General features: G+C 33.9%; 1 protein-coding gene across 1 annotated transcript in view; it reads left to right on the forward strand.

The window, feature by feature from the left end:
• Positions 1 to 14,017, forward strand: part of GFRAL (GDNF family receptor alpha like) — a gene marked incomplete at its 5' end in the record, with an annotated part of 69,407 nt that overhangs the window by 18,541 nt on the left and 36,849 nt on the right. Inside the window, one exon of the mRNA XM_035297796.3 lies at positions 6,219 to 6,469. Coding sequence (XP_035153687.1) covers positions 6,219 to 6,469 — 251 coding nt within the window. The remainder of the gene's footprint in view (positions 1 to 6,218; positions 6,470 to 14,017) is intronic.

The following is a 14,017-nucleotide window of genomic DNA, read 5'->3' on the forward strand; positions in this document are numbered from 1 at the left end:
GTCAGAGATAACCAGGTCCACACATAGTCATATCTTTTCACAATGTTAGGCTTTAATTAATACTGTTCAATCACAAAAGCCACGAGCTACATGGAGTTCCCAAAGAGGCAATCTCCTTAGTACTTCTCATTCACTTTATCGTCAGAGCCATAGGCACACAGGCTCAAGCCACTCCACAAATCAGTCAATATTGCAAACCATACATAATAGTATAGTTAATCAATATGTAAGTATTATAGGTTAAACATTCCACAGCAAAGTAATACTTAACATTAAGAGAAAAGGGACAGAGAAGATTGTTAATGAACAAGTCCAGGAATAGTGACAAAAACAAAAAGATTCTTCTGGTCATATCTGTGCTGTCCATTGATCTTGCAAGGAAGAGTCTTTAATGTATGCAGAATCGTTGGCAGTAGATGCTGGGTGCTTATGCGCATTTATCATCTCAAAAATCCTTATTAGAGAGGTGTGATTTCTTTTTACATATTTTCACATCCCTAACCTATTTGAAATAAATACTAAGGTAAATGACAAAGACATTTGTCATAATTTAAGTTCCAACAGATGGGTTTTTTTGGTTATGGTATATAAAATAGTGGTATCACCTAAAATCAATGAAATATGGTAAACACATTTGATTACACTACTTTTCTCACATCAAATGAACTAAAACTATTACTATTCTGTCTTTCTAACTATCATATTCCTACATCAATAAAGAAACCTAATATTTAACCAGCCAGGGCCAGAGGACACCATTGTTTCAATAGCTATCACTATAAAAATATCAGATTTATTCACACGTGGGTACCCAGCTTTGCCTGATTCCAGTGCCAGGGCTTTAGATATGCTACCTAGTTATCTGGAAGCCGTTAGCATTCAACCTTCAAAGCATGCTGTTTCTGAGCATACACATCAAAGAAAATATTTTCATAGCAAGTGATGGCTCTGCTTCTACAGTCCTTGAGAATTCCTGTGATAGACTCTGAACCACACACTCTTACACTGACTTCCCCTTGGTATCAACACCTTCTCAGATGAACTGACATAGAGTTCATAATTTTCCCCAACAAAGACTCCCAGGTTTAATCACCTTTTCAAAATGTTTGGTGTGGGGTCTGGAATGGGATAAGCATTCAAACAATGTCATCTCCCTTCCTCTCACTTTTGAATATTGTACACTTAATTTTTATATTGTAAAGTACATATACATATTTCCTCACATGTAATTTCTTTCTTAGATTAATTCAAGAGTAAGGACTGTCTTCAGTTTCCTTTTACTATGTGCAAATAGTCCCTTAATGAGTACTTTAGAGAGGTAACAGAAATATTATATAATATTAGTAGTCAATGTGAAAAGACAAATCCTATCATTTTCCCAAGCAAATTTTGCCTTAGGGAGATTTCTAGCATTTGTATTAAATTATTGTTAATGTAATTCAGATGAAAAACATCTCCAAGTGGAAAACCACTTCTTCAATGAGAATATTAAGCCTTTTATGATACTTGCCTTTTTTTTCAGAAGAGCCTGTATATAGGCAAAGCAGGGCATTTCAGTTTAAAAATATAATTTCTGGGCCAGGCATGGTGGCTCATGCCTGTAATCCAAGCACTTTGGAGGCCAAGGTGGGTGGATCACCTGAGGTCTGGAGTTCAAGACCAGCCTGATCAACCTGGTGAAACCCCGTCTTAAAAAAAAAAAAAATTATCTATCTATCTATCTATCTATCTATCTATCTATCTATCTATCTATGAAAAATCTGGAACAGATACAGAAATTATATATTTATGTATATGTATACATATACACATATATGTATATAATGTAATATATATACGTGTATATATATTTCTGTCCCTGTTCCAGATTTTTCAATTCATGATGGAATTTGAAATTTCTTTATTTTTTAAAAGCCAAGGAGGACAATTTAAGAGGCATGCCCTTTCTCAATTAATTTTCTCTAGTATAGATAACCTCTGGGAGGTGAGATTATGTCTTGCCAATTTCACAAAAGCCTGGGTATTTACAGAAAATTGTAATACATGATATTTTTATATATTAACTCAAAAAGTAATAAGGTATTTGCTTGGAAAATATTCTAAATACTTTTAAATAGTTATGTATTCTTTATTTAATTTATTTAAAACAGATGGCATCATATTATATACTTCTCTACATTATTTTTGTTATTTTTCCCTAAATGTGGATTAAAGATCCTTCCATAATTGCATATAAGAAAATTCACACATTGGGGCCTGTTGGGTGTAGGGGGTAAGCAGAGAGGACTTGGAGAATGGGTCAAAAGATGCAGCAAACAACCATGGCTCACATATACCTGTGTAGTAAACCTGCATGTTCTGCACATGTATCCCATTTTTTTAGAAGAAATAAAAAAAAGAAAACTCTCAAATTTTTGAATGGCTAGAGAGTATCCCAACGGCATGGATGTAGCTTAGTTAATTTACTGTCTCTTTTGGACATTTAGACATACTCTAGGTCTCATTTCATTGGTAGCTATTGTAAATGGAACTACTTTCAAGATTTGCTTTTCAGATTGTTTGCTGTTAGCATATAGAAATGCTACTGATTTTTGTATGTTAATTTTATGTCTTGCAATTTTACTGAATCTGTTGATCAGTTCTAAGTGTTCTTTGGTGGAGTCTTTGGGTCTTTTCAAATATAAAATTATATAAATCTGCAAACAAGGATAATTTTTCTACCTTTCTAATTTGGGGTGCCCCTCCCCCCTCTTTTTCTTTGTCTAATTGCTCAGCTAGGACTTCCAGTACTATGTTGAATAACACTGATGGAAGGCATCCTTGTCTCATTACATATCTTAAAGGAAAAGCTTTCAATTTTTCCCCATTCCATATGATACTAGCTATGGGTCTGGTCTATCATATGTGGCATTTATTCTATTGAGGTATATTATTTCTATATTCAGGTTTTGAGGGTTTTATCATGAAGTAATATAGAACATTATCAAATGCTTTTTTGGCATCAATTGAAAAGATCCTTAGTTTTTGTCCTTCATTTTGTTGATATGATGCATCAAATTGATTGATTTGCATGTTGAACCATCCTCGTATCACTAGGATAAATCCCACTTGTTCATGATGAAAAATCTTAATGTGTTGTTGAATTTGGTTTGCTAGGATTTTGTTGAGGATTTTTGCATTAATGTTCTTCAGGAAAATTGGCCTATAGTTTATTTTCCTTTATATGTCTTGTCTGGTTTTGATATAAGGGTGATACCGGCCTCATAGAATGAGTTTGGAAGTATTCTTGCCTCTATTTTTGGAAGTATTTTGAGTAGAATTGGTATTCTTCTCTAAGTTTTTGGTAAAATTTAGCATCAAGTCCTATGTTTTCTCTTGCTGCGAGACTTTTTTTTTTATAGCTTTGATCTTAGTACTTTTTATTGGTCTGTTAAGTATTTGGATTTCTTCATAGTTCAATCTTTGTAGGTTTTATGTGTCTACAAATTTATTTCTCTATTTTAGATTTTCTGATGTATTGGCATATATTTGCTCATAGTAATCTCTAACAATCTTTTAAATTTTAGTGTTGTCAGTTGTAATGTTTCCTGTTAAATATCTGATTATTTATTTGGATCTTCTGTCTTTTTTTATTAGTCTGGCTGATGGTTTGGAGATTTTATCTTTCCAGAAGACCAACTTTTCATTTTGTTAATCTTCTGTAATTTTTTTTTGTTTCACTTTCATTTATTTCTTCTCTGATATTTATTCACATTTATTTTCTACTATTAATTTTGGATTCAGTTTGCTCTTGATTATCTAGTTCTTCAAGATGCACTTCTAGGTTGTTTATTTAAAGTTTTTCTTTTCTTTTCTTTCTTTTTTTTTTTTTTTTTTTTTGAGACAGAGTCTCACTCACCACCAGGCTGGAGTGCAGTGGTGTGACATCGGCTTGCTGCAATCTCCAGCTCCCTGGTTCAAGCGATTCTCGTGCTTCAGCCTCCAGAGTAGCTGGGATTACAGGCACATCCCACCACGCCCAGCTAATTTTTATATTTTTAGTAGAGATGGGGTTTCACCAGGTTGGCCAAGATAGTCTTGATCTCCAGACCTTGTGATCTGCCTACCTTGGTCTCCCAAAATGCTGGGATTACAAGCATAAGCCACTGTGCCCAGCCTGAAGTTATCCTACTTTTCTCACGTAAGTGGTAATTGCTATAAACTTTCCTCTTAATATTGCTTTTGCCATATCCCATAGGTTTTGGTATGCTGTGCTTCCATTTTCATTGTTTTAGTAAACTTAAAAATTTTATTCTTAATTTCTTCATTTGCACACTGATAAATCAGGAGCATATTGTTTAATATCCATGTATTTGCATAGCGTTCAAAGTTTCTCTTACTATTGATTTCTGGTTTTATTCCATTGTCATCAGAGAAAATACTTGATGTGATTTCAATTATTTTAAAATTTTTAAGACTTGCTCTGTGAGCTAACATATGGGTTATCACTTAGAATAATCTGTGCGCTGAGGAGAATAATGTATATTCTTCAGCTATTGTATGTAAATATCTAAAGGTGCTTTTTATCTATAGTGCAGATTAAGCCTGATGTTTCTTTGTTATTTTCTGTCTAGATGATCTGTCCATTGCTGAAAGTGAGATGTTGAAGTCTCTCTCTTTAGATCTAATACCATTTGCTTTACATGTCTAGGTACTGCAGTGTTGGTTGTATATACAGTTGTTATATCCTCTTGCTGAGTTGAACCTGTTGACATTACATAATTACATTCTTTGTATCTTTTTATAGTTTTTGTCTTAAAATCTATTGTCTAAAAAGTGTAGCTACTCCTGCTTTTTTTTTTTTTTCCATTGGCATAGAACATCTTTTTCATCCCTTTATTTTCACTCTATGTGTTTCTTTATAGATGATGTATGCTTCTTAGAGTTAACAGACCATTGGCTTTTAAAATTTTTAATCCATTTAATCCATTCAGCCATATCATGTCTTTTATCTGGAGAATTTAGTCCATTTACATTTCAAATGATTTTGGTATCCAGTGTACCAAAGTAGTATTTTTTAAATTAATTATTATTTAGTTATCATTTTGGCAACATTTCATGGTTAATTTTCTGAGTGAAAATTTACCTACTTATCTGTAAGTAGCTAAACTATGCAATTTCAACTTAGTAAAACACATATTTAAAATGAATAAATAGCAGATAGGTACAGATGTATTCTCTATCTAAGTGACAGTCAAAACTTCCAAAAGTTACATTTAGAAAAATATCTTATATGTAACCCTTAACTGCATTGACGGAATATGTTTGTTTTTCTGGCCTAAAAAATATATGTTTAGAAAATTTGTAGTATTTCCTTAATTATAAATTTAATATACATTAATGAAAGTTCACTATTATATTAAAAAGCTTATACTCTAAGATGAATTAAATATTTAATTATGAAAAACAATGCAGCTTTGGTTTTTTAACATAGTAGCACCAATGTGGACAAATAACCTCATGAAAATGTCATATACTCATAGGGCTTTCATACATATTTGATGGCATCCTACTCAAGAAAGATTAAAAGGCAATTTTAGGTGACAAATATTAAATTGAAAGATTATTATTTTTGAATCCATTAATAAAAGTATATTCTTATTAAAAATTCAAAAATGAAATTAGTGTATATTATCCAGACTTTTATTCAATGTTATTACAGGAATAATCAAAGACATAGAAAACTAATATCTCACAACATATTGTAAATTCTAATTAGTCTGCTTAGTCTGTTGAGAAAGTACAAAACACCTCCCATCCTGTGAGATAACTGACTTGAAAGGTCAAGTAACTCGTTTGAAATCACTTGGTGTGACACAGTGGCCAAAGACTAGCCACAAAACTATATTTGGCACAAAAAATTGCCAATAATCTCTGAAGTAGTTCATACCTCAAATCATCATACATGGAACAAAATTAGTCATAAAGGAAAATCCATCCAGGGAATTCTCAACTTAGCCTCTGTCTTTCATCACACACACAAAAAGACAATAATTCACAAGATTACAATTTCTCCCATACTCCCTATGGGAACTTTTCAAATTACAAATTTACTTTTCAACTACGTACTAGCATCTCAAAGGCATTGTGTTGTATGTCATTCATTAGGTGATAGGGGATCACATGTTAATGTGAAATATTATTTGAAATTTAATTATTTTTCTTCACTCCTTCTCTAGGAGGCACTATAGAACATTTCAGTCAAAATGCTGGCCGCGTGTGACTAGAAAGTGCCATGAAGATGAGAATTGCATTAGTGCCTTAAGCAAACAGGACCTCACTTGTTCAGGAAATGATGACTGCAAAGCTGCTTACATAGATATCCTTGGGACGATCCTTCAAGTGCAATGTACCTGTAGGACCATTACACCAAGTGAGGAATCTTTGTGCAAGATTTTCCAGCACATGCTTCATAGAAAATCATGTTTCAGTAAGTTCCCCAAACAAAATTCTCTATCTGTATATATTTTGTTTTTGCCTATACAGTACAAAGTGGTAATCCAGCACAGAAAATCTATTTACAAAGATATTTTTGTCTTTCTTATTGCATTTGAAAATTTGCTTTCTAATTATGTTCTGTGTATTTGCTATTTTACTCACCTGAAAATAGTACATTTTTAAAATTTAGGTCACTCTTAATTATCATTTATTGATTTCAATGTCAAAGCATAGAATGTTTACTCTATGAGATAAATGGACATATTAAGTATCTGTTGCTACATAACAAACCACAAGTATCTATACTTGTTATAAAACAATGGCTTAAAACAATGACCATTTATTTGATCACATTTCTACACATTGGATTTGGCTCAACTGGATGGCTCTTCTGGTGGTCTTTTTGGGGGTCACTCATGTGCCTATATTCATTTGGTACCTATAGACATTGCTGAGCCTGTTTTGGTCCAAGATGGTATTAGCAGACACCTTTTGCTGGGATGGTGTGGTTCTCTTCCATATGACATCTTCAGCAGTATAGCCAAAAACTCTTACATGGCAGCAGAAGACTTCCTAATGACGAAACCCTATTATGCAGCTATCTAGTATCTGCTACTCTCACATTTGCAAATATTTCACTGGACAAAGCAGATCACAGGGGTGAACCTCAGAGTGACTGTGCGAGAGGACTACATAAGGATATGAATATTCAAGGTCAGATTCATCATGAATCATTACTCTAACAACCTACTATAATTGGCGGTCCTGACCTACGTACAATATATTAAGTCTTCAATTTAGTTTTTCTCCCCTTGGTCTTTAACATATCTGCTGATCAACCTATAATGTGAGATGAAAAACATATTTTTCAAAGTTATTGTTTAATTTAGGGACAAGAAAATTGATATTTAGGAATTTAAATAATTTTTTCAGCATCTCAAAGTGACCAAATTGTCAAGAAGGACCTTTCTGAGTCTTAAGGAAAGAACCTAAAGATCTGATCATGTACTAATTCAAAACCTCTCTTATCCATCTTCAGGGTTACATCATGCAACCATCTATGTCCCCAAACTTCCACAGCCCCCTACACACTAGATCCTAGTTGTAACTACCATATCTGCAGGTACTGTTTTTAGAAGGAAATAATGGGTATTTACTGTTTCATAGTGAACCAAATCTTTATATTTATTGAAAGTGTTTGACAGATATTTATCTATACCTACATCTGTATTTATATCTATATCTGTATACAAATATGTATTTATAGATTTATATTTCTATTTTTCTTTATAGATTCTTAGAGATGCACATTACCTAATGTAATAAAATTGTGATTTGTTGTATATTAGGTAATAGAGACACAACTCAGAGTGTATGGTTTTGATTTCAACAGTGTTTTCTGCAGAATATTCACCACAATTTCTATAATTAGCATTACAGATATATTTCAGCTGAAATCATGATACAGAGAAGAATTTCAGTGTTGTATAAGTCATAGTCTCTAATTTTCCTCTCTTATTAATATTAGTTCTGTTGAAACTGAAAGTATTTACAATGAATGGCTCATAAGATTACAGCAGTAAAGTATCAAATAACCAATTTGGTATTAACCAAATTAAACTAATAGTAATATATACTGTTACATAATAATAATTATTTATAGGTTTTTTCTCTATGTTAAATTGTATGAAGAAACATATTGACTCTTAGGTTATTAATGACTCAGTTTCTTTGGCATAAATTCTCTAAAAATACAGATCTAAACATCTTAGTTCTAAACCTAAACATTCTAGTTCCTGTTTTTCTCAAACATAATTACAATTGTGTTAAATTTTCATACTGTTTGGCCACTATAACATTTTCAGAGCAAAATATTTGAAGAGGCACTAAAGATGGATATTTAATGTCCATAAACATTGAAGTACTATATGAATGCATTAGAAAAATAAATATTGAAAATTATTTCACTTTTCTTTACTCACCCTAGAAGACTCTAAACTGTAGGAAGTTTTTGCTCTAAATATTACCTACTAAGACTAGGAATTTCAAATGATAGGTTTATAGAATTAAAGGAACCTCAAAGGTCTTTGGTCACAGTTCTTGGTAGATTTGTCCCTTGCTATCCATGGGAAATTAATTCCAGGACTCCAATAGACACCAAAATTTGTTCATGTTCAAGTCTCTGATATAAAATGGTGTACTATTTGCATATAACCTATGCATACCCTGCCATATACTTTAAATAACCTCTAGATTACTTATAATACCTAATACATGATTTCCATGTAATGCTATGTAAATAGTGATATATCTTTTACATTCATATTATATTTTATTATTGTGCTGTTATTTTAAAATTGGTTCTTTCTCCCAAACATTTTGATCCAAAGTTGGTTGAGTCCATGGAGGCAGAACTCATAGATACTGAGTGATGACTGTACTTGAATTAATAGCAAAAATTCCAAACAAAACCAAAAACCAAATCCTTAGGCCTTGCCAATTCTAACAAATCTTTATCCATTACCTCAAATATATGGAAGTAGCACAAGGATGTTTTCTGAAGAAAGTATGTCTCTCATCCTTGCCCTGATTTCTCATATCAGCCTAGCATTTTCATGCATTTTCAAAAGATCCATCATTACAGTATGTTTTCAAAACCCTTTAGCTTCTGCTTTCTTTACTTGAAAGGGTCAGAACTGAATAGAACTGAGAGGACAATGAAGGGAGGCTTTTTGGTTTGTCACATTTGCTTAATTAAATGTATCATTTCTCAAACTCATTTGACCTCTGGCCACTCATTTGACCTCTGTATTATTCATTTGAGTAATACAGAGGTCAAACTAATTTACCTCTGTATTACTTTATTATGTTAGCTCTGTACTCCCTTTTTTATGCAATATACTCTTTGTTACAAAGTTTTATTGCTTTATTCTATTGTTCCTTAATGCTGACCACTACCCACTAAACTGATTTTAAGACTTACTAAAATGTTGTTCACTTTCCTGGAACATAAATTTATCTGCAGATAAATTTATGAGATTAAATAGCCTGGGTTTCTACATTGGGGTGTGGTATAGTCATGACCCTGGCTGATTGACTTGGAGCCCACTATGTTCTCCTGTTTGTGAAATGATAAAGGGAAAAAACAGCAAAAACAACTTGTATCCTCCAAAGCCCTGTTAGTTCAAACTTCATAGTTCTGTTCTGAGAACTAAGCTTTGAAAATGCACTGAAGAGCCCTTGTCTGTTCCTGTGCACAGGACTAGACTCAGGCAGAAGAACATCCTGAACATACCATGTATTCTGTCACCAACCTCCTCTTACCTGCTAACCTCTGGATTCACAACAAACTTACTTGTCTGTAATATTCTGTAGCACAGTACAAATTTGTGGCACTTAGAGCTAATAGAGAGATGAGAGACATGGCAGAGAGAGGAATTTGTTAATAGACAAATTGAAGACTTGTAAATAGACTTAAATATGAACAAATTTTGGTGTCTATTGAAGTCCTGGAATTAATTTCCTATGGATAGCAAGGGACAAATCTACCAAGAACTGTGACCAAAGGCCTTTGAGTTTCCTTTAATTCTATAAACCTATCATTTGAAATTCCTAGTCTTAGTAGGTAATATTTGGAGCAAAAACTTCCTACAGTTTAGGGTCTTCCTAGGTGAGTAAAGACAAGGGAAGTAATTTTCAATTTTCATTTTTCTAAAGCATTCATATAGTACTTCAATAAACACACAAAAAATGAAAGACTCCATTATTGTGTTTAGTTCATTATACTGAAGGAGTGGGGAAGATACACCTTAAGCTGATAGAAATGTTCTTTTTGCATTTCCCAGAGCATTTTTTAAATACCTGTTGTAGAGTCAACTAAAAGAGATATGAAATATCACCATTCTGCCCCTAAAGACTCATCTCCTTCATTTAAATAATTAAAAGAAAAAGCAGACAGAAGAGGAGGGAAAGGAAGGAGGAGGGAAGGAAGAAGAGAAAAAAGGAAAGAGAAGCAGGAGAAGTAGAAGGAGAGAAGGAGGAGAAGGGGGAGGAAGGAGAAGTAGGAAAAGAAGTAGGAGAGAAAAGAGGGAAGATGGAGGAAGAAGAAGAGAAAGAGGATTAAGAAAAAGCAGATCAAAACCACATTGAGATACTATCTCACGCCAGTTAGAATGGTGATCATTAAAAAATCTGGAGACAACAGATGCTGGAGAGGATGTGGAGAAATAGGAACACTTTTACACTGTTGGTGGGAGTGTCAATTAGTTCAACCATTGTGAAAGATAGTGTGGCTATTCCTCAAGGACCTAGAAAAAGAAATTCCATTTGACCCAGCAATCCCATTACTGGGTGTGTGTGTGTGTGTGTGTGTGTGTGTATGTGTGTGTGTGTGTGTGTGTGTGTGTGTGTGTATTATATATATATGCCCAAAGGATTATAAATCATTCTATTATAAAGACACATGCACACATATGTTCACTGTGGCACTGTTTACAATAGCAAAGACCTGGAAACCACCCAAATGCCCATGGGTGACAGACTGGACAAGGAAAATGTGGCACATATATCCCATTAAATACTATGCAGCCATAAAAAGCAATGAATTTGTGTCCTTTGTAGGGATATGGATGAATCTGGAAAACATTCTCAGCAAACTGACACAAGAACAGAAAATCAGACACTACATGTTCTCACTCATAGACAGGTGTTGAACAATGAGAACACATAGACACAGGGAGGGGATCATCATACACCGGGGTCTGTTGTGGGGAGCTATGGGAGGGAGGAGGAGATGGGAAGGTTGGGGAGGGATAACATGTGGAGAAATGCCAGATATAGGTGAAGGGGGTATGGAGGCAGCAAACCACCTTGCCATGTATGTACCTATGCAACAATCCTACACGATCTGCACATGTACCCCTGAACCTAAGGTATAATTGGAAAAATAAAAAGAAAAAGCAGAAAACTTCTGTTTAGTAAATCGTACAAGGGATGGAAAACAGCAATACAAGTGTGATACATGCTTAAACAAATTCAAAGAATACAGAAATAATCCCATTCTCAAGAGATAGTCAATGTTAATAGGCTTGGTGTATATTCTTTTGAACTTTTTCTTGTAATACATGCATACTTTGAATACCTTGTATGTACCCAAACATGTCTCATTTACCCTGACACACACACACACACACACCCCACACACACACATTTTTAAGGCCATTAAACTATACTTACTGCTTTACAGCTTGCTTTTTAAACTTAAAAAACATGGTAGACTCATTTTCAAGTATTTACATATATGGTAGTGTAATTAGTTTTTCAGATCACATCATATAATATATCTACAACTATTGATGTGAATATTTTGTTTGCATGCAATTATTTTTACAGACATTGCTGCAATAAATGTTATTGCACATATTTACTGGCATCTCAATAGAATAGGTTTCAAGTGGTGGAATTACTAGATCATAAGATTTGTGCATTTTAAAATTTCTTAGAAACAAACAAAAAAAACCCAGTTTGTTCTAAATACATTCTTAATGAGAAAAATTTCATTATTTTTAATTTATATTTTTAGTATAAACAATATGGAACATCTTTTCAGTGACTTGTTGGAAATATTCTGTTAATTCTTACCTACTCTTATACTGTGCTTAAAATATCCTGCTTCTTTGGTCTCGGTAAATGACACACTTTGCCTGTGTGAGCTGTTTGTATGGATATGTGAAGAGTTACTGACCTACATACCTCTTTAAGGACCCTGATGACAAAGTGATTACCTGGCATATCATAGTTTCCCCCATTCTCTAAAACAACTAGGACCTGCAGAAAAAATGTGAAATATAAATGGAGATAGTGAGCAACCTTGCCTTGTTCCTGATCTGGAAGAGAATTATCTCATCATTTACCATTAAGTCTGACATTTATTACAAGTTTTTTGTAGATAACTGCAGATTGGAATAAAGAAATTTTCTTCTATTCATGGAATGAAAATCACTTTTAAACAATAAATGAATGTTAAATTTTATTAAATGCTACCCTACTTTTGAGGATCTCATCTGAAATATGTTCAGTACTTTTTAGTAATTGTCTTAGAGTTATTGGTCATGGTTCTAATATTGTTAGATTACCAGCAATAGAACTAAAGTATTCATTTGCAAACACATTCAAGAATCTCTATTTGTACAAAAAGAAAAAAAACAGACAAAATATACCCAACTTATTAATTATACCCTATCTTTTCCCTGTCACAGATGAGTTTTTCAGAAGAGTTGCCTGGGTTCACTGTGTCAATTCATTCTTCTCTTACAGGCTGATTCATACTTTCTAGTCTGGCTTCTGGGTTTAGATCCACTCACAAAAGCAACTTTCCCGTAGGTTATCAACCACATCCATTTCAGAGGTCCTGGAGGTCCTTGTCTTATTTGGATTTCAAGCTACCTTCAAGAACAGTTAATACACTTTTCTTTCTTGATATTCTACCCTCACACCTTGGCTTCTATTCCTCTGATCACCCTGAGTGCTCCTTTTATTTCTACCTTGTAGGCTTATCCAATTGGCTAATTAATACTTGTGTTTCAAGACTCAGTTGTAGATTCTCTACTAACGTAACTCTATAATCTTCCCCAAGGAGATCCCATCTGTGGCCATAGCATCATCACTTCTTACATTGACTTACAATCTTTAAGGAAGACCTTTTTTCTAAGATACCAACTCAATTGTCTGTCTACCTACTTGATATATTATTTGGGATTTTGAGATTATGATATAGCAAATAAGCTTCAGAACCTCAGTGGCTTTACAGAATGGAAGTTTATTCCTTGGGAGCGTTAAGTCCAATCATTATTAACAATGGTCATTTAGAGGACCAGCCTCTTTCCAACATGCAGCTCTACCTCCATATAGGACCTCTGAGTCTTCGCTACTCAGGTGAGGATAGGGAAGTACAAAATGTAGAATGTGCCACAGTCATAAAAGAGCATTTTATGATTTGATGGTAGCAACAGTGCACGTTACACACACTCATGGCCCACTCTCCCCAACTCAGCCACATGACCATACCTATCTCCAGGAAGACAGGGAACTAAAGTCTAGCTTTGTGCCAGGAGGAGAGGCAAACATAATTGTTGTTGTTGTTATTGTTGGTTTTTTAAAATTTATTTACTTTACTTGAGGTGCTTACTGTATCTGGCTTTTCTCCCCGTTATCTGTCCCGCAACTGTAATTGTTAATAAACAAGAAAGTATCTGCCACAGTTTACCCTTCCTTTTCCCAAATATCCATTGCAATTTTATGTTCCCATGGAGAATATGCTTATTTGTTTTCCACTGGAGACATCTTAATGTTTGTCAAATTTTTATTCAGTGTCAGCCACCAACTCAAAGGCCCGCAGGTTGAAAAATGTGCAAACCAAGTGTTGTGGCACCTTCTACTAGACAGGCAACCACCTGCCATCTTCCTGACACACCCAAACCCCCACTTTATACCTACATGTAGTATCAGGGACAGTATAACTTCAAAAAAACCTTCTAGTCAA

The sequence above is a fragment of the Callithrix jacchus genome, chromosome 4, assembly GCF_049354715.1.
Source record: "Callithrix jacchus isolate 240 chromosome 4, calJac240_pri, whole genome shotgun sequence".
In the NCBI taxonomy this organism is placed as follows: Eukaryota; Metazoa; Chordata; class Mammalia; order Primates; family Cebidae; genus Callithrix; species Callithrix jacchus.